Below are 26041 nucleotides of genomic sequence, written 5' to 3'. Positions count from 1 at the left end.
TTAAAGGAACTTTTAAGTTGCATTATATGAGTGAACTTCTATAACCTTATGAGAAAGATATATGCATGCATAAGGAAACTGATATTTTAAGAAACTTATCCAAAGTTTCACCACTGAAAAGTAGAACAGAGACATGAACCCAGGTATCTAGGCCATGTTCTCAGCTATGAGACTATAGCTTCCTCTCCAGAATTCATTACATGGATCATAAGCATTCCAACAGCTTGAAGATGATCAGAAACAGCACAGCACAGTGACAAAGGATCAAGAAGCCACTCCATCTATTCTTAGCTTAGAAAAACAACTCATACTAAATAATTAAGTAAATATTATTTTATAATATTTTTTCCATCTGAATGGGCCAATTATCCCCTTAAGAAGAATTTTGTTGTGTTAATAGTCAACTGAAGTTTCATGGAAACAAAAGAACTACTACTTATGAATTTTAACAGGTATTTCCTGTGCCGTATCAACACTGAATGACACAAACTAATGACCAATTTTATCCATAGATATCCATCTATTTCTTCATTTCAAAATTAGTTCAAGTTCACGGGGATTTTGTTTTAAAACAGAAGTGGCAATTTCACTACAATTATGATCTCAAGCTGGAATCAAGATTGCTGGGAGAAATATCAATAATCTCAGATATGCAGATGACACTACCCTTATTTCAGAAAGTGAAGAGGAACTCAAAAGCCTCTTGATGAAAGTAAAAGAGGAGAGTGAAAAGGTTGGCTTGAAGCTCAACATTCAGAAAACAAAGATCATGGCATCTGGTCCCATCACTTCATGGGAAATAGATGGAAAAACAGTGGAAACAGTGTCAGACTTTGTTTTTTTGGGCTCCAAAATCACAGCAGATGCTGACTGCAGCCATGAAATTAAAAGACGCTTGCTCCTTGGAAGGAAAGTTATGATCAACCTTGATAATATATTAAAAAGCAGAGACATTACTTTGCCAACAAAGGTCCATCTAGTCAAGGCTATGGTTTCTCCCGTGGTCATGTATGGATGTGAGAGTTGGACTGTGAAGAAAGCTGATCACCGAAGAATTGATGCTTTTGAACTGTGGTGTTGGAGAAGACTCTTTAGAGTCCCTTGTACCGCAAGGAGATCCAACCAGTCCATTCTAAGGGAGATCGATCCTGGGTGTTCATTGGAAGGACTGATGCTAAAGCTGAAACTGCAATACTTTGGCCACCTCATGCGACAAGTTGACTCACTGGAAAGGACTCTGATGCTGGGAAGGGTTGGGGGCGGGAGGAGAAGGGGACGACCGAGAATGAGATGGCTGAATGGCATCACCGACTCTGTGGACATGAGTTTGAATGAACTCCGGGAGTTGGTGATGGACAGGGAGGCCTGGCGTGCTGTGATGCATGGGGTCGCTGAGAGTCGGACATGACTGAGCGACTGAACTGAACTGAACTGAACTGAATGATCTCAAGAATGTACAAAAATAATCACAAAATAGACACTATGTGCTGTGCTTAGCTGCTCAGTTGTATACGATTCTTTGTGATCCCATGGACTCCTCTATCCATGGGGATTCTCCAGGCAAGAAGACTGGAGTGGGTTGCCTTGCTCTCCTCCAGGGGATCTTCCAGACCTTGGGATCGAGCCCAGGTCTCCCACATTGCAGGCAGATTCTTTACCATCTGAGCCACCAGGGAAGCCCAAGAATATATAAAAAATAATCACAAAACAGAGACTATACAGAACTCAAATCCCACATATTGATTAAGAGGTATTGTCTAAAAACAATCCTAATAATCATTTGTAAACATTATTTCAATTCTATGCTAATTACTGATCATATTATATCAAGACACCCAAAAGGCAGGTCTTGGAGTACCTGTGCTTGGGACAATTCCTTTGAGAAGTGGAGTATCTTCCAAGGCATACATAAATGACAGAGGTGGGTATGCGACTGCATTCACAGAGATCTTCACACTGACCCTTCCAGCTGTCCCTGCTGGGGTACGGCAGTGGATGTCACTGGAACTGACAGAAAGAATTTGACAAGGTTCCTCCCCAACAGTGACTGTGGTGTTGCCCGGAGAGAAGCCATTTCCTGTGACCATCAGAGTAGTTCCACCCGCAATGCTTCCAGAAGTTGGGGTGACAGATGCTACTGCGGGGCTGTTGACAGTCAAGTTTCCCAAAGCCAGGCCTTTTGTTCCCACCACCACTCGAAGAGAATGAAGTCCAGCCGGAAGGGGAGTCATGAGAACAGTGATGTTATTTTCATTAACATCGATTGCTCTGAACTGTTGGTTTCCAATGAAAACAGAAATGTCCTCCAAGACAGTGCCAAAACCTTCCCCTTCAATAAGAACTTTTTCAGATCCTTGGATAGAATTTGGGAAAATTCTTGTTACAAACACAGTGATGCTTTCTAAGTAGGAAAAGCTGCAGTTCCCCTGACACTGAGCAGGCACCCCGTGGATTAGGAGATTTACTTTCACAAGCTGTTGGGGTGCAGGAGATGTTTCACATTCAATGACTGTATAATTCACTGACAGAACTTTACATGGAAAATGACCCATCAGGACTTGTGCACCAGCAGAAGAAACTGCAAATCCAGAGCCTTTTATGGTCACTTTGGTCATTCCTGCAGTTGACCCTGCATTTGGTAATATCATGTCGATGTTTGGCAAAAGTACAAACCGCCTATCAAATTCACTAGACAGTGTGTTGATGGCAGTTCCCAGGTTGTAGACAGTCACTGTGACAATTTCCCTGATGCCAACATCCATTGAGTTTTGAGGGTCAATACGACACACAATGGAATTGTTACTACTTTCTTCTACAACACAGGGATAGCTACCAATTTTAACCTGAAAGTAAAATGAACAGATGAACAAGTCAATACATTACTCTAGCATGAACTTAAATTTTGTATTAGCAATGACTAAATTTGAAAAATTGATCATGTGAAAACTTTTTATTCATAAAATTAATTTGGGAGACTGATTAAGGTATATTTTAGATTAACCTTAAAACTAAACTATGAGGACTTCTCTGGTGGTGGCAAGCCACTCCAGTACTATTGCCTAGAAAATCCCATGGATGGAGGAGTCTGGTGGGCTGCAGTCCGTGGGGTTGCTAAGGGTCGGACACGACTGAGCGACTTCACTTTCACTTTTCACTTTCACACATTGGAGAAGGAAATGGCAACCCACTCCAGTGTTCTTGCCTGGAGAATCCCAGGGACGGGGGAGCCTGGTGGGCTTCCGTCTATGGGGTCACACAGAGTCGGACACGACTGAAGTGACTTAGCGGCAGCAGCAGCAGCTGGTGGTCCAGGCTGGAACCCCGGGCTCCCAGTGCAGGGGGCCTGGGTTTGATCCCTGGTTGGGACATGCCACAACTAAGACTCAGAGCAGCCAAATAAATAAATAAATATTTTTTAAAAACCTAAACTATGATCATATACAAATATTCATAGCTACATTATTGATAATAGCCAAAAAGGCGAAAAGAACCCAAATATCCATGAGCAAATGGGTGGATAAATAAACTGTATACCTTATGCAATGGAATATTATTCAGCTGAAAACGAAATGAAGTACTGCTACATGGTACATCGTGGATGAACCTTGAAAACACTATGCTTAGTGAATACAGTTAGTCACAAATGATCACGTACTTTATGATTCTATTTATAAGAATATTCACAATAGTCAAATCCACAGAGACAGAAGGATTCATGGCTATCTAGGGAGGGCTAGAGGTATGGAGGGATAATATCTAAGGGTCATGGGGTTCCTTTTTGGAGTAATGAAAACATTCTAAAATTGACCACAGTAATGGGTACACAACTCTGTGAATATACTAAAAGCTTCTGAATTTTGCACATTAAATAGATGCATTGTATGCTATATGAATTATATTGCAATTGAGCTGCTATAAATTAAACTATGAGGTTAAGGATGAAACATCTTCCTTGCATGCGTATACAGAAGTAAAAAGAAGATCTTTATAGTCTTACCTTATTAGCACATGTGAGATTACTGAAGCCACGTCCAGTAATTGTTATCAATTTATTTAGTGTTCCGATGGATGGACTAATGTGGCTTATAGATGGTGAAAGACAACTCGAAAGCTCAAAGAGCAATCTATCTGAATTTTCAACCCTGGAACTGTTCAGGCCACACAGGGGTTCTCTTGCTTGGCAGCCTGCCACAGAGCTTCCCAAGTGCAAACTCACGGGTCTGCCTTTAAACAAAAGAACTGCTTGTAAGTCATGGATAAAATTCTAAAACAAGGACTGTTTTCAGGCTACATTACTCTATTTTGATGATGGTGGTTTATATTCTGGTAAATCCTTTTTATTTTTCAAATGGCAAGAGGAGCCCCAGGCACTTCAAAGTTAAAAGACCTGGACAGAGATGATATGGTTCAGAGTGAATATAAGATTAATCTTTCAATTTCTCTAAGGCCAGATCCTACGGGGAAAATAAAATAATAACATTATCTCACATTTTAATATATTTTCAGACACTCACAGAGTATCAGAACTTTTTCACATTACATCTCATTTGAAGCACATGAGGATTCTGCAGACTGGCAGGACAATATTAACATGATCCTCATTTTAGAAAATAAATGCAAGCCTCAGAGCAGTCCCGGCCCATTCAAGGTCATGTGGCTAGTAAGAGACAGTCAGATCCAGTCATCTGCCTCCTACTTCAGAAAGACTGCATACACCCTGGGTTTCCAGCTTTAACTGAAGTGACGGGTTTCCACCTTTAACCTTCTTACCCTGAGCATATGTGGCTTCAGTGCCCCCCACAAACAGGTGCAGGGGAACGTGACTGGTTTCAGCTGGTGAAACGTTAATGACTCCTTGGAGAAAAACGGAGCGAGCCTCATCAACATACCCGCTGCTATAATAATGGATTCCAGGTGAAGTAAACTGGTAAGAAAATGAACCTGCCATAAAATGAAATTATACATAATAAATACAAGCAATTAATGCATCTTTGAAAATAAATTTTAAATGATCCTTCAAACGCACATACAGATGACAGGTTTTCAAGCATATGATATTTCAACAGAAGTAGTAAGGAAATGACTATCAAAAGACCATAAAATGGCTATAAAAGAGCTGTCCTGTATAATGAAATTCTATTCCATGAAGGCAAGATCCAGCATTAATTTTTCTAGAAAAAAGATATCTGGCATAACTTTCTGACTCCTACAGAAAAACTCAACAGGCAATGAAAAATAGTTCGTGAATAAGAAGTTCAAACTCTTACACATGAAGAACAAAATGGGCAATCTAAAAGGTACATTGTACACTAAGTTGTCCTGGAAGACTGATTTTAAAGCTGATTTCAATCAACAGAAATTCATTACTTGCTACCAAACTGGTATCATTAAAACACATACTTCAGTCTTCTTTGTATTTTGCTTGTTTCAATATATTTTTCTGGTTGATTATTTTGGAATGAAAAGAGATATATCTGATATCAAAACTTAACTCTGATGTACAAAATACCTTGCAGGCATTCATTAAGAATATTTTATAAATTTGAAGTATTTTGTGATAACAATAAAATGTCAACTAAATTATATCCTATATTTGTATATATCATTTATGCAAAAGTATTTTAAATCTAAACAAATTTCTTTTTATTATATTTGGGAAAAAGAAACATGATGCAAAATGCAGCAAAGTGGAAACATACCTGATGCAGACTTTTCTCTTCCGTTGGTAAATCCTTTGCCATCATAAATTACACTTCCAGGACTGGAGACAGAGAAAACGTTGTATCCTATTCCCCTGAGATACGGATGTGCTTGCCAATGCCATGTCACTGTGTCTCCCACAGACACATTTAAGACTGATGGTGACCAGGCATAACCTAATCCATGTACTGGGAGCAATTAAGTCATATTTTTTTAAAGAAAAAAGGAAAAGTAGGAAAAATTCTTAATAACTATCTTTGAAAATATTGGTGTTTTATATAGCCACTAGTGAAAAAAATTTCAACTAACATTATAAAATTTTTATGTGTCTAACTCAAACACATAATAAAAATAAACAGAAATAATGGAAAGTGAGATAATGTGAAGCTAAGGAAAAGATAAATCACACAACTTCAAAACTGATGACTAAGAGACAATTTGCAAAAAATCAGAGTCAATAAACTAAATTGTTCAGAAATATCACATGGGGTATTTTTAAAAACTATGATCAATTCTTTAAGCTCAAAAATTTTCTCAGGCATTGAGGCATGCAAAATTCTACATAATTTCAATTTGGATATTTATTTAGAAACCCACAATGGGAAACAAACTATAGTAATTCAGAAGGTTCTATATAGCAATAAAACCAAATGGCAATTCCTGAAATTGGAAATTTCAAACAGCCTTCTTAGACTCAAATCTACCACTGATTCATACTATATGTGGCCCCCATGTCAAATGGATAAATTCTAGACAAACTATAAACAAATTATACAAAGAAATAATAATACTTATGCTCTGAATACTCTGACGTATTATAAGTAAAAATCTAATTCCAAGGTAACATGACTCCATTATTTACAATATATAAAGGCCATCTTATACCTGAATCTTCCCCATTGTTGGTAATCCTGAATACATTCCCTGTTGAATGTAGAACACATTTTATGACAGTTTCTGATGATGATGTCACATTGCAAGGGAAGGACCCTGGAAAGAATAAAGATGGGGAAAAAACATTTTCTCAAATAGTTTTCGAGAAATACAGAGATGAAGCATAAGTAGTAGATAGTCAAAGCCCTACAAAAGCTCCAATGACACAGTAGGATCTTTGGTACTTTTTTCTGACAGCAATTATGTTTGAGTACTGATTAGTTTTAGAACAGAGACCTCTCATTTAAAGTGTTTTATGCACATGGAAATTATGGAATGGAATTATTAATGGAAATTATGAAGGACAGTGAAGCATGGAGTGCTGCAATCCATGGGGCTGCAAAGAGTCGGACATAACTGAGCAACCTAACAACAATAACAAACTATTGAAATCAAAACAGTTTGCTTTTTACCAGCTAACCAAATACACTTACGTTAATAGAAAACATGAAGCTTCCATGACTGAGAGTATTTATGTAATAACTCAGCACCCACAGCGCATCCTTTATGATCAGAAATATGATACCAGCCCTCCTGTGAGGATGAAATTATTACCTAAAAGCACAGTGTTCTCAGTTGGGATTGTGCTGAATCCCAAACCCATTATAGTGATTTCAGTTCCACCATATAAGGAGCCTTTCTGTGGAAACATGCTGGTCACTTCCAAAATATACTGTATAGAAGCACTTAATTTGTCTCTGCAAAAGAAAAATTAACAGCTATTTCAAGGAGCCTTCCATGGGGTCATGTTGCTTAACTCTACTTGGACATGATTCATTTAAGAGAAAATAATTGAATATCTAATTAGACATTACTTTTTCAAACTAGATAATCTTATAATTATCATGACTTCAATTTGGTTTTATCATATACACATATAATAGCTGTTTCCCTAAATATGAAAATTAGACTTCTGAAAATCCTATGGCAGAAGAACTTGAGATGGAAGATACTAAAATATTATGGGAAAATATGGTTATGAGGATTAAGGTCACAAGAAATATAAGAAATCCTTTAAAATACTTTCCTCACTAGAACAGAACATAAAGGCAGCATCATCTATAAAAGAATAGTAACAAAATTCCCATACATTTAATGTCCATAGGGTCAAAAAGAGTCGGACACAACTGAAGTGACTTAGCACCCAGCATACAATATAAGTAATTACTATTTTCTGCAATCAATTTTAATTTATCATGCTATATTTGTTGGAAATTTGTCACGATCTCCCTTCCTACTGTTTCAAGGTTTAATTTATTTCATTTTTTTCCCAATATATCCATTAGGAGGCCATCAAAATGTATAATGCTTTCCTGATCTGACACACAGAATAACTTCCACATCCCGGCTCCCATCATAACTCATTTGAGTCTTTGTGTTAACTTTTTATCAAACTTCTTCTTCATAACTGAATTGGTAATTTTTGAACCACCACTCAAATACCCAGTTTTGAATGCTGTGAATTCTGCCCATTATATCATCAAGCTAAAGCACAAGTCAACAGCTCTTCTAGAACCATGTGAGCTCTGCCCTGAAAATCTAAGAGGAGACGGAAATAGTCCTGAGGTTATGTTTACTGTCACTCATCTCTCTTCACCTCCCACAAAACCCTCCTGCAATGATTTCTCCTTCTACTCTGACATCAGTGTTACTTACTTTTTTTTAATCCCTAAATTACAGTTTCCTCTTTTTCTAAGTATTCTAAACCAGTAACCTCCTTATGATAGAACTAAAATTTTATGAGTTGACAAGCAGCTTCAGGTAGGAAAATACTAAACACAGGAAACACCAAACACCTACTTAAAGGACTTTCCAGGTGGCACTAGTGGTAAAGAACCAATTTGCCAATGCAGGAGACATAAGAGCTGAAGGTTCGACCTCTGGGTTGGTAAGATTCCCTGGAGAAGGAAATGGCAACTCACTTCAGTATTCTTGCCTGGAAAATCCCACGGACAGAGAAGCCTGATGGGCTATTGCCCACAGGATCGCAAAGAGTTGGACATGACTGAAGTGATTTAGCAGGAAGCACCTGAAGGAAAACTAGCTGGAGGCAGATTCCCTCCATCCTCCCCCTCACCTGCCAGCTCCAACCCATTTCTTGGTATAATTGTCAGTTTTTCAGAGAACTCTTTCCAGTCCCTCAGGAAAAGTCAGCTCTCTCTATCGCACTTGGGACCTCTTATCCATGTTTTTTTCACATTTATGATCAAGTTATTGATTTAATCTTTTTGAAATCTCCCTTCCCAGGAAAACTGTGGGCATCACTAAGGTGGGGAACATGCGTGCATGCATGATCAGTCATGTCATGACTCTCTGTGACCCCATGGATTGTAGCCTTACCAGCTTCCTCTGTCCATGGAATTCTCCAGGCAAGAACACTGGAACGGTTGCCATTTCCTCTTCCAGGGGATCTTCCCAACCCGGGTAGCAAACCTGCATCTCCTGCATTGGCAGGAGGATTCTTCACCACTGCACCACCTGGAGAGCTCTAAGGTGGGGGACATAGCCTCTTATTCTCCACTATAAAATCCAGTGCTGAGAAAGTGTCTGCCCCTAGTAACTGCCTGACTGTATTTCCAGAATGAATTAAAATCATGTGACATATACCTAAACCTAGTTCTGCAGAGAATCTTACAGCCTAATTGGAGTGGTATGGGTCTCAAACCTAAGCATCATCTTGCATTTTATGAGATATTTTCAGAATCTTTTGCAAAGGGAATTCTAGAAAGGTGAAGAAATCAATTGAAACATTATAAGGTTTAATTACTGCTTCTCTTCCTATCCCAATGCCTTAGCACCAGTATTCCATGACTCTATCAAGTTTACATCATTACCATACCTGGTTGATGCGAAACCCCAGCTTCTGACTTCGACACAGATATCATGTTTTCCAGGAGACAACTTGGGCAAAAGGCATCTAATATCTGTGAAGTTCTGGTGAAGGACCTGGCAGGATTTACCTCCAACGTAGACCTCCATGTTTTGTGTCAGTTCATTTCCAAAGTTATAACCCTTAATCGTTAAATTAACTTCTCCTATTAGTTTAAATGGAAAGAAAATTTTACAAAAAGAGTCCATGTATTATCTAGTGCAAAATTTGAATATTAAGTAAACCAACTCATCTCTTATCTTTCATTGGATTTAGGACATCCTAACACTTCCATGGCAGAGAAGGCAATGGCGACCCATTCCAGTACTTTTGCCTGGAAAATCCCATGGATGGAGGAGCTTGGTAGGCTGCAGTCCATGGGGTCGCTAAGAGTCGGACACGACTGAGCGACTTCACTTTCACTTTTCACTTTCATGGATTGGAGAAGGAGATGGCAACCCACTCCAGTGTTCTTGCCTGGAGAATCCCAGGGACAGGGGAGCATGGTGGGCTGCCATCTATGGGGTCGCACAGAGTCGGATACGACTGAAGCGACTTAGCAGCAGCAGCAGCAACACTTTCAGAGGTAAAAGAAAGTCAATGAAAGAATTGATAGCTGCCAAAGGGAGATAAAATTCACGTTCAATTATTTAACAGGGAAAAGAAGATGGCAAATAATTTTTTTAATTTAAATTTTTCTTATTGCATATGTTCTAAGTGATATAATAAACAGACCAGTTCATGGATAAAAAAGAAAAACTGTGACAGATTTTGCTTCAAGAAACATAACTGCAGGAGAAACAGCTTCAAAAGCCTGTCCAGAAATGGCACATGTACATATGTTATTATATATGTATTCTGTTCTGTTCTGTTCAGTAGCCCAGGCATGTCCAACTCTTTGTGATCGCATAGACTGCAGCACGCCAGGCCTCCTGCCACTCACCATCTGCCGAAGTTTGCCCAAGCTCATGTCCATTGCATCAGACAAACACATATATTGTCCAGTGCGCTGTATATACACATATATATCAAATGACTAATTTTACTGACGAATTCCTTACCCAGTATTGTCCGTACTTTTGGACTAAAATCGGTTATAACTGGAGTCTGCAAACAATTATAACTATAAGCATTTTTTGCTGTGGCTTGAACTCCTCTGGTAATAACTGAAACATCAACTGTACCCTCAATTCTCTGAAACAAGAGGGAAAAATAAAACAATTAGAAAATACTAAATGTTAAGATACAGAAATTCAATGGCTAAAAGCAAAAAGAATCTCTCGAAATAAACTTTTAAAGATTTTTTCCCCCCAAGGTCACGAAGCAGGGTAATTACCAGATACTTAGAAAGCTGTGATGTCACAGGAGGAAAGTTATTGAATCAAATGCAGGTTCTGTTTAAACTCAGATAAAGGAATGTGATACAGTGGTTGTGTGGGTGCTGGTGGTCAGTTCAGACACATCTACATTACTGGATTCCCCAGGGTTCTTCAATGCTTTGGACAAGTGATTCTCTAATTAATAAAGCATATGGAGATGGAAATGGCAGCCCACTCCAGTATTCTTGTCTGGAGAATATCATGGACGGAGGAGCCTGGTGGGCTACAGTCCATGGGGTCACAAAGAGTCGGACACGACTGAGTGACTTCAATTCACTTCACTTCACTTCATGATACTAAAAGTTTTGTGTCTTTTGCTCTTAAAATAGGCTTGAATGGAACATTTATTCCTCTTCATGGACAAAGGACATTATTATATCTTTTGTTGACATGGTTCCAGAATTTAAGACTGAAACCTAAGAAAAATATGGGATGCTTTCACCGATACAGCACACAATTCCCAATTAGGAAAAACAGTTTTCCCAGCATCCAGTATGTACTTAGTCCCCACTCAGTGTTTAACTGAATGACATAATTTAAATGAAGTTTTAATTTGCTATATCCCCCAAATTCTTATCTCCATCATTCAGTCCAATGCATGCTCAAATTCGGAGCTTCCTTGGTGGTTCAGCTGGTAAAGAATCCACCTGCAATGCAAGAGATTCCCATTTGATTGCTAGGTTGGGAAGATCTCCTGAAGAGGGATAGGCTATCCACTCCAGTATTCTTGGGCTTCCCTGGTGGCTCAGATGGTAAAGAATCTGCTTGCAATGTGGGAGACCTGGGTTCAATCCCTGGGTTTGGAAGATACCCTGGAGAAGGGAATGGCTACCCACTCCAATATTCTGGCCTGGAGAATTCTATGGAAAAGGAGCCTGGCAGGCTACAGTCCATGGGGTCACAAAGAGTCGGACATGACTGAGCAACTTTTACTTTCACATATCAACTACATAATAATATCTACACTTAATTGCCCATAGCCTTAGATATTAGTGACTTAATTCATCATCCTTCCGCACACAGTAAGTACAACAGTTTTGGTTTAAATTTAAACACTATTTTTAAAAATAGAGGAACAATGATTGGTCCTAAAATGTAAAATTCCATGGGAAAACTCACATTTTGTGTGTTTTGTCAAAAAACTGAATCTTTAACATTTAACATATTTATATATTCCTTTAAAAAAACCAAAATGTCTAGAGTTGCTTCCCTGAATTTTTTATACTATTTATTACTGGTATACTTTTTAATCCGTGGGTTTTCCTGGTCAATTCCCATTCATCATCCTTACACCTCTGACAAGACGTGAACCTGCTCATGAAACTCTTCCTGACATCCTTTCCCCACTGTATTTTATCTTCACTTGTGTGTTTACTTCTGTTATTTCAAATGAAACACACTATTTAACATTAGTTTATGTGTCTCTCTTCCTCAAAGATGTTAAGTATCTAGACTGTGGAGATAATATTTTGTATTTGGATCTCGGCAGAATGATGTTGAAGAACTAATTGTTAAAGAGCATAATGAATGTCTGCACTCGTTAGGTAAATAAGGCATTTGTTTCGCCCTCTACTGAGATGCTCCTTAATTAGCACAATTTCAGTTAGAAAAAATTGACCAAAACTGGATGTCTTACTTTTGGTGTTCTGCAGGTTATTTTATTCAAATCCCCTTCAATTACATTGCAGGTTTCATTTCCGACTAATACCTTTGAATATTCATGAAAGCCAAATCCAGATACAGTCAGAAGAGTACCACCTTCATTAGTAAAAACATAAAATCAAGTAACAACAGAAACACAATAGATTAACAATAACAAAAAGACACCTTGGCAGTAATCTAACTCATCATTCAAGAATTGTCTAATCATCCAAGAGATGGGTTGGCAAGTAGATAAGGACCACATAGCCTGAGCTCCAGAGTCTGGAATTGTAAAGGGACTGGGCTAAGTGACTGAATGAAATAACACAGATTTGCAACTAACATTTGCTTCTGGACATTACTAGCAGCAATTGCTATTTTCCATAGTGTCTTCTTCATCCTAAAGAGAAATTATGGTATTTGTATTTATTCAACTAGTGGGAAATGAGAGTGAATTACTTTTAAGTAAATCAAAAATCCCAGCAAAATAAAAATAACTTAAAATATAAACACAGAACACACCCAAAAGATCAAGGCCAAAGCACAAAATCCAAAACTAAACATGATCAAACAAACAAGCAAACAAAACACAAAAGAAATAAAGCAAGACTGGAAAATGTGTTATTTTCTTTCATCTTCTGCGTCAGCCTCCCTTTCCCCAATTTATTCCTGGAACTTTTTCTGGGTCAAGTAGCTCCACTGAGACTGTGATTACAAATGGAGCAGTTGGTAAGCAGAATAATAACTAATAAATCTTATCTTGACATAATTAATGAGCTTGCTATAGAAACATGTAATAATTGATGATATTAATTCAATAACCTAAGACGTAGTAGAAGCAGTCACCCTGACTTGTGCTTCATAAGAAACAAAAGAATTAGTCATCCAGGGAATCACTGTGCCTTCCGAATGAGGTGTCTCCTTTGTTCTGTACGAGGAAGGTTTAGAGTCCTCTCCCTTCACCCTGTTCTAGAAATAGTTCCATGAAATGAATGATGGAAATATAGGAAATTCTCCTTTGTTTGGAACAATTAACTGTTACCTGCAAGGCTTCCAGAAGCAGGCCAGATGTGTGAGATCTGACTCTGATAAATGAAGTGGAACCCCTTCTCCTCTACATTCCGTGCTAGTCCAACATCAGCGATGGACACAGCAACTGGGAAACGTCCAGCACTTCCGTTCAGAATCTGGCATTTGATCTCATTTTCTTGTGATAAAAGAAGAAGAAAATGGTCAAGAAATGTTTTTGTTGTATAACATTACTGAAATTTTATGTTTGCAAATATAAAAGTGGCCTTCATTTTTATATTCCAAAGAAACATATCTGAGGAAAACTATTCATATATTAATGGGAAGAAAACCTTTATAATCTACCTAATGCTATGAATCAGACCCTCCCAGAAAAAAAGTAAGGTAAAATAATAATGAGGGCAGAGTAAACAATTTGTTCCTGAGTATTACTGTGGCAAAACAGTTACTATAATAACAATTTTAAATCCTAATATATAAGGTAATTTATATCAATAATTTAAAGATTTTGGTCCAATACATTGTTTATGTCATAAACTGAGTAAAATACTAGGTTTCAACAAGAAAAGTGATCAAAAACTAAGTGAAAAAACCTATTCTTCATTTAGAACCGTATATGTGTATTTATAGCACAGTGCATGTCATCACCATCATTGTTATTATTATATGCAATATAATAATACTGGATATTAGATCTGAAGAATCCAAATGCAAATTTAAAAGATGCAAATTTAAAATAATTTAAATGAGGAATTTCCCTGGTGGTCCAGTGGTTAAGACTCTGTGCTTCTAAGGCAGGAGGCACAGGTTCGATACCTGGTCAGGGAACTAAGAGCCCCCATGCCATGTGGTGCAAAAGAAAAAGACTTAAATGATACAGAAGATGAATTTGCTTATATAATCTAAACTTACTAAAATTAAAGAAAATAACTAGGATTATGAAAGAGAATTTTTAGGTAAATAAATAGTTATGTTCCTCATTTCCATGAACAGAAAGTACCAGTGATATTTAACTTCTATATTAAAGGGTAGAGGTTCTTCTGGACTATAAGTCCAGGAAGATGGCTATGGCCTCTTCTTATGATTAATGTGACATTTTCAAAGCATAAGCAGAGGGGATCATGGAATATCAGAGCAGCAATCTATGTGTTTTTGTGTTTCAGAGACACAGCAAAGAAGGAAAGATTTCGTGTAATCTCTTTATGAAGGGAAAAAGAACAAAAATCATCTGTTACGGATAGAGGTACTATACAACAGTGCAAGAATTAGTCTCTGGTTATAACCAAAGATTGAAAAGATAAGGTATTTATCTAGAGGAGTTTCCCAATTTCATGACCACAAAGGAACTCTATATGCAAATTATTATTGTAACACTGCTCTTTGATTCTATTTTCTCTCATAGAAAAACAATTAGACTCAAAAATAATCATTTTAAAGGAACCTACCACTCAGAGAAAGAAGAGAGCAACCTGCTGGCCCAGCTGAGACTGAGACAGATGAACTAAGAGAAAATCCTGAACCTGAGATGGTTAGAATTGTGCTTTCTTCATAGGACCCTGAAAATGATAAATAAAAATGACAATATTAAAATGACAAAACATAAAATCTGTTGCTTGAAATCAGATATTTCAGAGGAAAATGACCCTACCTTCTAAAATATATAAATAATAAGCTTTTAAGCAAGCAGAGAAAAAAGATGTTTATTTAGCAATGGTATTTTTTTACTGCACACTGTTTCATGTTTGGAATTTGTGTGTTGATAGAGATTAGTGGAAAGAATCATCTGACTCAAAGTATGGAATGCTGTAAGTAAAGGAAAATTATTCTTTTAACAAAGAAATTAAACAGACCTCTCCATATGGTAACTTAGACTATGGCAGAACTGCCATCATTCAAACTCATGAAAAAAGAATAAACTGTCCAAGTAATGTAGTGAACACTTTCCATTTGAAACAGGATATGATTACTTAAGCTGGAGTGACACCAATCCTAAAGTGCCAGGGCTCTCCCAGGCTTATACTCTCTGGCCCAGGATCTTATACTAAATATTCTCCATTGACTCTTTAGGTATCCAGGTTTGATCGATTAATGAGATGGTCACCCTACTTATATAACATCACACACAACATAGATTTCAGATGGATTTAAATAGCTAAGAATGAAAAATCAAAACTTCAAAATTTTAGAAAAAAACATAGTCAAATATCTTAAAGACTTTCATGTAGAGATGGATTTAGTAAGATACAAAAAACCATGGTTAACCATAAAGGAAAACTTTATACATAAATTAAACATTTCTATGAACAAGATACTAAAACAAATCATAAGTGATACACTAGGAAAAGACATGTGCAAAGAATTGACAAACATAATATATAATACACAGTGCAAGTTGATAGAAAAAAGACAATCTGGTAAATGGATAAAAGATGTTAACAAGCAATTTTCAGAAGAAGAAATAATCTAAATGTCCAAGAAACATAGAAGATGTTCCTGTGCATTACTAACCAGGGAATAGACAACATAAAAACAATGATGAGATAACTTCTTACACTTACAGATTGACCAAAATTAGAAAACTCATATTATTAACTGTTGACAAGGGTGTGGATAATATGATGCTCTCATACCCACTGGAGGTACAGTCAGTTAGGGGAGCAATTTGGTCATATAATAAAGTGAATACACATACACCTAGTAATCCACATGTAGGATGCAAATCCTAAAGAAGTTATAGCATATGTGTTATAGTAGATTTGCATAAGAACGTTCCATACAGTCATGGGCAAAAACAAAAAACTTTTAAATAGTCTAAATGTCCATCAATAGAGGAACAAATAAATTGGTTTATCCATGAAGTATTTTAAACTGATTAATTGCATATGCATAAAACCATATATTTCTCAAAACAAATGCTGAATGACAAAAGTAAGGTGGAAGTGATATATACAATGAAACAGCTCATGGATAAACTTAAAAAACTGGAAAAATTACCATGTCTGTGTTATTCACAAAGGGTAATTAAAATAGCATGGAAGAATACAGACAAAATTAATTATTGTGCTTGCCACTGGGGAAGGTGGTAGGGCACTTGCACTGAGCATAGTGCTTGGAGACAACTATAACTGTTCCTATAATAGTTTCTTTATGATGGTTAGAAGTAAATATGACAAGTGTTAACAGCTGTTAAATTTTCACTGAGGAGAAAATGGGTGTTTTTAATAGCATTATTTATATTTACTTTTTTAAATTACTTTTACATTTAAAATGTGGCAAAATGTACTTTACGTTAACTGAGTGAGAAATATTATTTTCAAGAATTAAAAGTGGAAGTCCATTACAAAATACAAAGATGGATTCAAAAATAAGAATATCAAAGGACTAAAACCAAATCAAAGTTCATGAAATCTTTATTCTTGAGAGTTCTGAAGGTTTTACAGTAGTGATACTAACTTTGGGATAACATGAATTTATATATATTATAATACTATAAAAAGGTATTAGTATAATAATTACATTAAAAAGTATTATGAACAGTATTATAACAATTATAATACTATGATAAAAGTCTGAAGACTATATTCTTTCAACATAATAATGTGATATTTTAAAGATTTCAATGGGTTTTTTTGCTTGCTGACATAATTAGCAGGTGTTTTCCTACTAGCCATCAATACTAAATAAGTGATTACAGTATCTGAGCTTATCTTTCTGTCTGAAAAAAAGCCATCCCTTACAATCCTTAGTCACTCTGTTTATTTCAACCCTTGGGAGTTCAGACATAAAGTGTAATCATATTTTTTAAAAGCAATCACATACCATGATGGTGTTTCATGATGCATCCCTCTAGACTGAGTTCTTGGCAATAATTTTTCTTTCTCTTATTCTCAAATCTGGGGCCTAATTATTTTCTTTTACTAAACAGCAGCTGTCCTGTTACTGACCTTTTAGTATTATATCTCCTAGAAGTGGTCTCATATGATGAAAGACTCCAGTTAAAACCCTAGCTAGTAGAGTTTAACAAAACTGCCTCAATATCAGAAATCTGAGATATTGATTTTAACGGTGAAACGGGAAAAGTAGAATACTAGTGAGTCCAATGTCAACAGTGATATTTTTCCCAGAGAAAATTAATGATCTTTCCATAGCTTTCTGATTTGATACATTTTTTTTCACTATGTAGAACTGTTTGCTTGCCTTAGTTAGAAATTAAAAACCACTATCAGAGCTTACATTTTTGCTAATTGTCTTCCACCCTACACTCCAAATTTGAAAGCAAGAGATTACCTTGGGAAGGGTTTATGGCCCGGATTTGAGGAGTAACTGTGGGTTCCCATGTAAACCCACAGTTGTCTGAACATTTAGCTGGAATTTCATTAACATAGACTTCAACCTACAAATAAACACAGAGATAACAGAGGTAGCATGGTTAAACAGAATATATGTAGGATTTAGAAAAGCAATAGAATTTTGCTTGTTTGCTAGTTTGCTGGTTTCCAAAAACTAGTCTATTCTATTCATACTTTTTCTGCTTTGACACTTCATTGACTCATTCTACAAATGTGTCCATTATATCAGGCACAGCTGTAAATGGACAAGTACATTTAACAAAACAGATGACATTCCTGTTGTCACTCAACTTACATTCTAGCAGAGGTAGGGCAGAGAGTTGCATAAGGCTATAAACTTACCAAAAAAAGTAAATGAACATTATGCCCTGGGGGTAATTAGTGCTATGGATAAAAACAAAGGTTGCTCTTGAGAAAGTCACCTGAACTCCTTACTCTTTAACTTCCTCTCAGTAAGTGGTAAGGTTAACAATCGCTTTACAGAGACACGACAAAGATTAAATGAAAGAATATATTTTCAAATACTAACAGCAGAGCTTAAAATCCATTTTTATCATAAAGAAGATATTAATAATTTCCCCAAAAGTCATGAAATAATATTATTAAATTGATCTTCTGTTAACAGTCACATGAAAATAAAGATGTCATCTCTTCAGTTTTACTCGGTCTTTAATTTACTACAAAATAGCTATATGTTTAAAATTATGAAGAAACTTTTAAAAATACCTGTGGCTGTTTGCTGGGTGTACGAAGTAGGTCTCCCGGTATGCGCTGTCTGAATAAGCCACCTTCCTTTACCTTTGTAACTGTCATGTTAACATTTTCTCCAAAAATGTTGGAATCGTTGATCTACTTTTAGATAAGACTATTTTACTAGAAATGTTATCATAAATATGACCACACCAGTTTTTCTCTTTAAATTCAAGCATGGTTAAAAGTGAAATGCCAGAAGATGAAAAAATTTTAAAACCATTTGGTCACATTTTTGAAAAAGAAGCCTCTTCAAAAATGATCATAATCTACCGAAGAAAAAACTGGTAACATCATAGCATTATCATATACTGCAGCAATAACAACTTGAATTAAATGACTAAAATTAACTTGAATATTTAGAATAAAATATATCTGAGAAACACAAATTTATTAATTTGATTTTGTCAAAATATTCTATGCTTTTTCTGAAAATGACCATTTTGATAAATGATTCTTAAATAATTGAAAAAATGTGGTCTTCTTTCCACCCAAAGTCAATGTTTCCCCTTTAGCAGTTTTGGCATCTGACTATCCCTGGTTTTTCATCTACTGATGAAATTATATTTTCCGCCAACAGTAAAAATGAAACCAAATCAGATCAATATGCATACTTTGGTCATTCCAAAGCTGCACTGTTAACATGGTAGCCTTCTGATGCATACAGAGGCTAGAAAAGAGATAGGAGTCTTCATGGTGAGTCTGTGGGAGCCAAAGTGACCAGGAGCAGAAATGATGAACAAGCAGAGGCGACTGGTCAGGGAAGAACGAAGGGAAGAGTGTGCAGACACCCGCAGAGGTACCAAGGGGACATCGGTCATTAGAGGTGTCTCAGTTACAGAATTTTCTAATTTCAGGAACATGTCTAATTTCAGGAAACATGTCTAGTTTCAGGACATGTGCTTTCTTAAAATAAGGCCCACATCTGTGAGACATCCATACAGTCTATGGCATATTATATATTTATTTTTATATACTGTTATGAGTCTCCTCTGTTATTTTCCCAAAGCAGTTTTGTACTTTTTTCCACATTTTGTCAAGGACATCTTTCCAGGTGAATATATGTGGGTCTATACATGGCTGCACGGTATTCATGCTAAGTTTGTGTCATTTTAACAACTATTTTTCTATTGATGGGGATTTAGGTTTCTAGGGGTTTTTTTCTTTTTTAACTATTACAAATAATGCTGCATTGACTAACTCAGTGCCTATCTCATTTCCTATTTGTATTATTATTTCAGTAGAATGGAGTTATAGATCTGAAATGGCTGAATCATAAGGTATATGTATTCAGATGCAACTAAATTATCCCCCCAAATGGCCTTACCAATTTTATTGTCTCACAAATAGTACATTAGCATAAGAGTGCCTCTCACACTCTCATCATCACTAGAAAGCATACTTTTGATGTTCACCATCTGAGCCCAAAGTCTCTTCCAGACCCTTCACCTTCACATATTCTAAACGTGACTTCCCTCCCATACTCCCAACCACACTGTAAGCGAAAGTCATTAGATGAGCACTTAAAAGTGTGGCTGTTATGAACTTGAAAAGGTCATCTTTGGAACCAGAAAGCTATCCAGGGACGCAGAATACAGCTCTAGTGAATAGACAGAATTACAGACAGCAAGGAAGATTATGCTTGGCTCCCCGTACAGTATATCCTCAGTACACCCTCCCCCTTACACAATGCCTTCCCTCACAGTTTACACAGATTTAGTTCTGAGACTGGCCCTGCCTGTGCTCTTCCTGCCCTAAGGGTCTTCTAATTCATATATTCCTGAACTTCCCCCATGGGATGTCAGGCATAAAGCACCAACAGCTGTTCTCCACAAAAGAGAATGCCTGGTCAACTTAATTTTGAATAATCTTCTTTCCCTCAATTTCCTTTCATGGAAAGGAATGGAAAGGAATTCCTTGAATGTTTAGTCTATCATTTGCATTTTTAAAATACAGTCTCCAGGTCTCTGGCATGAGGCAGGGTGCAAATAAGCAAAGAACACATAGAAGCAAACAAAACCCAGGTGATGTGAGGGAACCTGCAGGAGAGGCTGCTTTCCACATGTGCTTCTCCACTTGACGCGCCAGGAGTATCCAGCACAGCCTCCCTCTCGGGTCACTGAGACTTGTCCCACTTCTTCTAGACTCTGGAGAGCAAACTGCAAATCTGCAGCTGACACGGCAGCGGGGATACCTGCACTCGCAGAAGGACGGCAAATGGTGGGAATCAAAATTCACAAAACCGTGGTCACTCTTGTACACGCTAAGCTGCTTCAGTCATGCCTGACTCTCTGCAACCATATGGACTGGAGCTCGCCAGGCTCCTCTGTCCATGGGATTCTCTAGGCAAGAATACTGGAGTGGGTTGCCATGCCCTCCTCCAGGGGATCTTCCTCACCCAGGGATTGAACCCACATCTCTTACGACTCCTGCATTGCAGGCAGATTCTTTACCACTGAGCCATTGGGGAAGACCCATGGTCACCTTTAACATACATGAGATGTATTTTATCACTTGTAAACCAACTGTTCTCCTCCAATATGGAAAATAATGAAATTTCCATATTGCTTATGCAACAAATTTACATATTTTTTAGAAACAAAAATTACATGAGCAATGTACCTCAGACATTGATCCTTGGCTCAAATACTTAAAAAAAAACAATTTCATAGGTACAAATAAGCTATGGACATAAAAGAGAAACAAGCTTTTGGGAATTTTACCTAGGGCATCTGGTGAGGTGATGAAGAAAACATGAAAATATCATTTGTTCTCAATAATTTAGCTTTACATTAATGAAGATTTCAACTCTATAAATTACATAAAGAAACAATATTAAAAAGAAATACACTGAAATGTTTATGATGGTTATCTAGATCAGTATAGTTCAACTGATACACAGACCAAAGTTATGGACTTTTTCATGTACCTGTGAGAACATGTCCATACGCGTGAATGTCAAAGCTGCCACTGAGAGGTGGAGATGCTGCTTGAATTCTTTGAATACGAATCTTTGACTCCCCAGGCCAATTATTTCCTCTATAAACAGATTCATTCTCTGTCTCATTTGTGATTCTCTAATTTCCAAAATAAATATTGATAAAACGGTTAAATATAACAATGGTGAACACGATTTCTATTTCACCAGGGTACAATCCTGTGACATGACATAAATGAGTCTCAGGTATTCAGGACTCCTCAGAACATTAAGGAGAGACACATAAATCAACAGAGGCCATACCAACATGGCTGTGCTAATGAGGCTCAAGTCAACACAATCATCTGCACAGCAATCAGCTGGAACCACAGTAATACCTCATTAATTCAGAGAGTGCCTGCCATCACTCAAGGAACAAATATTTATTGAGCAGACATTCTGTTCAAGGTACAATGCTAAGCACATTGGGTGGTGAGGCAAAGAAATATGAAACATGGTCTTGGCTATCAAAAAATTAAAAACCTTTTTAGAGAAATAGCATACAGAAACTTGAAAACTTAACTAATGATATAAAGAAATATATGACCAATACAGTGCCTAATCCAGATTCAGGAAATACCTGTCTAATGTTAAGTGCCAAGTGACAGAAGCAATGTGGGCAATAAACATTCACAGATTGTAACTCTAATAGTGAAGATGATATTCTCCGGCTGCTGATCCCTGCTAATCTTGTGGAATTTAAAGTTATAAGTCCTATTGCCCACACAATCGAGCAAATATTAGTCCCAAAAGACATGTGGAAGAATGTTCAGAGCAGCTTTATTTATAATAATCCCAACCTGGAAATAGTGCAAAAGCCCATCAAGAGAATAGATAAATTGTTGTATGTTAACACCATGGAATACTGTACAGTGAAAAAGAACAACTTCAGCTAGCTGTATGAAACAACATGAATCTCATAATATCAAACAAAAGAGTACATAGTATGTTATTATTGATATGATGAGTTAAAAAAGCAAAACTAACTAATGTTGGTAAAGTTAAAATAGTAGTTATCTAGGGCTGTGGGCGGAGAAGGCAATGGCAAGCCACTCCAGTACTCTTGCCTAGAAAATCCCATGGATGGAGGAGCCTGGTAGGCTGCAGTCTGTGGGGTCGCTAAGAGTCAGACACGACTGAGCAACTTCACTTTCACTTTTCACTTTCACACATTGGAGAAGGCAATGGCAACCCACTCCAGTGTTCTTGCCTGGAGAATCCCAGGGATGGGGGAGCCTGTGGGCTTCCGTCTATGGGGTCACAAGGAGTCGGACACGACTGAAGTGACTTAGCAGCAGCAGCAGCAGGGCTGTAGGCAAAAAATCCAATGACAAGAAAAAGGCACAAAGAAGGTTTTGGGGGGTCTAATGATTTTCTTTATCTTGAAGTGATTACATGAGTGCCTTTACTTTGTAAAAAGTCATGGACTTTGGCAAGGTTGCAGGATACAGGAGCAACACACAAAAACCAATCATTTTTTTGTGTGGAAATAACAAGCATGGAGAAACTGAACTTAACATAAGATCTGTGACAGCGACCTCAAAGAAAATGAAACACTTACACATAAATGTAACAAAACGTGTACTGAATCTGACCTGAAATTACAAAATGCTGGTAAATGTAATCAAAAAGTTAAACATGTTGGAAAAAAAAGCATAGAAGATCAAATATAGGGAGAGACAAATTGCATTCATAGATTAGAAGACTCAATATAGTAAAGGCATCAGTTCCTTCCAGAAGAATATACTGGTTTAATGCAATTCTTATCAAAATACCAGCAAGATTTTTGTAGGTATTAACAAGCCTATTTCAAAATTTATATGGAAAGACACAGGACCTAGAATAGCTAAAACAATTTTCCACAGTAAGAGTGAAGTGAGAAGAATCACTCTACCCAATGTTAGGGCTCATTGCATAGCTACAGTGATCAAGAGGGTGTGGTATTTATTGGTGAAAGGAAGGACACACAGAACAGTGGGACAGGATAGAGAAAAGTGAAAGTGAAAGTCACTCAGTTGTGTCAGACTCTTTGTGATCCCACAGACTATACAGTCCATGGAATTCTCCAGGCCAGAATACTGGAGTGGAATCCAGAAATATATCCACACAAATATGCCCAACTGATTTTTTTATAAAGATACAAAAGTAATTCAAATGGAGAAAGGATAGTTTTTTCAATAAATGGTGCTAGAGCAACCAGTTCAGTTCAGTTCAGTTCAGTCATTCAGTCGTGTCCGACTCTCTGCAACCCCATGAATCACAGCACGCCAGGCCTCCCTGTTCATCATCAACTCCCGGAGTTCACCCAAACTCATGTCCATAGAGTCGGTGATGCCATCCAGCCATCTCATTCTCTGTCGTCCCCTACTCCTCCCGCCCACAACCAGAGGGATAACCTAGAACTTCATATCTTATACAAAAGTTAACTCAGAATGGATCATGGACTTAAATGTAAAATGCATAACTACATAACTTTCACGGGAAGCAAAGAAGAATATTTAGGACTTAGGGCTAAGAGTAGAGTTCTTAGACTTGAATCCAAAAGCACCACTCATAGAAGAAAATGCTCATCAAATTAAGATTGTTGCTCTGTGAAAGACCTCATGAAGATCATGAAAAGGCAAGGTACAGACTAGGGGGAAAATATTTGCAAAGCACACACCTGACAAAGGACTTACATCTAGGATACAGAAAGACCTTAAAAACTCAACAATAGGAAGATAGTCCAATTAGAAAATGGGCAAAAGGCATGAACAGATATCACAGAAGGACATATATGGTGTTTGACGTTATTAGCCATCAGGGAATGCAAATTAAGGCCAAAATGAGCTAATAGTATATACCACATCAGAATGGCTAGAACAAAAAATAGTGATAATGCTAGATGCTGGCATATTTGTGCAGACAATGGATCACTCATATATTGCTGATGGGAAGGTAAAATGGTGCAGCCACTTTGGAAAAGAGTATGGCAGTTTCTTATAAAGTTGTACAAGTGTTTGTCACATGACCCCATAATTACACTGTTGGGCAATTAACTCAGAAAATGAAAACTTATGTCACATGGAAACCCACAGATGAATATTCATAGTAACTTTATTCAAGCAGCCAAAACCTAGAAACAACTCAAATGTCCTTCAAGAATTAAGCGGTTAAATAGACTTACTGTGCATCCATACCATTAAACACTATTCAGCAATCAAAATGAACAAACTATTAATATATACAACAATTTGGAGAGATCTCGAGGGAATTAGAGTGAAAAAAGTCAATATCAAAAGACTTAATGCTAGCATGATTATATAACATCTAATTCCATTTATATATCATTGTAAAAGCCACAATTACAGAGACAATTAGTGGTTGCCAGATATAAGACAGTGGCAAAGGGAGGTAGGTGGTGTGGCTAGATGAAAGTATATCCATAGGGATTCTCAGAATGGAACTGTTCTGTGATGGTCAGCTGAATCTATACATGCAACAAAAAACTGTGTGTAAGGACCGTACACATACACACCACACACAAATGAAAGCATATAGAATGATAACTTCCAAATAAGGTTGGTAAACTGCACCAAAGTCAATTTTCCTGTTGTGCTATTATGTTATGCTTAGAAATGCTACCCTTGGGGGATAATGGGTGAAAGGTATGGGAATATTTCTGTATTCTTATAACTGCACATGAGTCTAAAATGATCTCAAAGTTAGTTTTTAAAACCATTCATGTGGACATTTAAGTACGTGCACACACACATGACACACTTTGTTAGACAACTCAAAGGCTGAAAAACATAAGATGTTTATCTTAGAGATACTAAGGCTAAAACACTGGGTCTGGAAGGGGTAAAAGCAATTTTTGTGGAACACTTACAGTTTTTTAGTCTTTTAAATCATGAAACTTAGCAGAAAGTTCTTTGTGAGAGTCAAATTATAATATTTAATTATTATTTAGCCTTGAATTTTGAATGCAGTATACTTGGTTTTGGTTTGCCATAGGAAATTATATAACTAATTGTATATGTTGTAAAAATTAAATGTAACATTAATTCTCATAACTGTAACATTTAACACAGATCTCATACTCAAACAGTATAAAAGAACTCTTTAGATCCTTTTGGAATTATGGAAAACCATCTCTTTCCCCTTGTATCAATTTTTATACAAATAATAAACAGTATTTATAACAGAAACAATTTAACAACCTAGTGCAGAAATTTTCTTTCAATAATTTCTGTTCAAAGATCTTTATTGGGAAAGCCCACAGCTTTTTCTTCTACATCAACAGAGAAAACTCTGGCTAGCTGATTTAAAACTTAAATCTGGCTAGCTGATTCTTAAGGTTATTTCCTCCTGCTTTTTCCCCCACAGATACATTTCTTGAAAAAATTGTTAATGTTTAAAGTGAATTCTCATG

The 26041-nt window shown here is 36.9% G+C and overlaps 1 protein-coding gene across 1 annotated transcript in view; it reads right to left on the bottom strand.

Annotated features, from left to right (window-relative positions):
• Positions 1–26041, bottom strand: part of PKHD1L1 (PKHD1 like 1) — a 178908-nt gene that overhangs the window by 89961 nt on the left and 62906 nt on the right. The window contains exons 24-38 of the mRNA XM_055432089.2: positions 21580–21727; positions 20690–20844; positions 18627–18749; positions 17839–17944; positions 14997–15107; positions 13565–13729; positions 12518–12639; positions 10564–10696; positions 9473–9668; positions 7189–7331; positions 6586–6690; positions 5700–5888; positions 4771–4941; positions 3998–4224; positions 1859–2843 (exon numbers count right to left, since the gene is read on the bottom strand). Coding sequence (XP_055288064.2) covers positions 1859–2843; positions 3998–4224; positions 4771–4941; positions 5700–5888; positions 6586–6690; positions 7189–7331; positions 9473–9668; positions 10564–10696; positions 12518–12639; positions 13565–13729; positions 14997–15107; positions 17839–17944; positions 18627–18749; positions 20690–20844; positions 21580–21727 — 3079 coding nt within the window. The remainder of the gene's footprint in view (positions 1–1858; positions 2844–3997; positions 4225–4770; positions 4942–5699; positions 5889–6585; positions 6691–7188; positions 7332–9472; positions 9669–10563; positions 10697–12517; positions 12640–13564; positions 13730–14996; positions 15108–17838; positions 17945–18626; positions 18750–20689; positions 20845–21579; positions 21728–26041) is intronic.

The sequence above is a fragment of the Moschus berezovskii genome, chromosome 16 (genome assembly GCF_049115385.1).
Source record: "Moschus berezovskii isolate FMDL1 chromosome 16, NW_MosBer_1.0, whole genome shotgun sequence".
NCBI classification, from domain to species: Eukaryota; Metazoa; Chordata; class Mammalia; order Artiodactyla; family Moschidae; genus Moschus; species Moschus berezovskii.
This window is presented reverse-complemented; position numbering and strand designations above follow the sequence as displayed.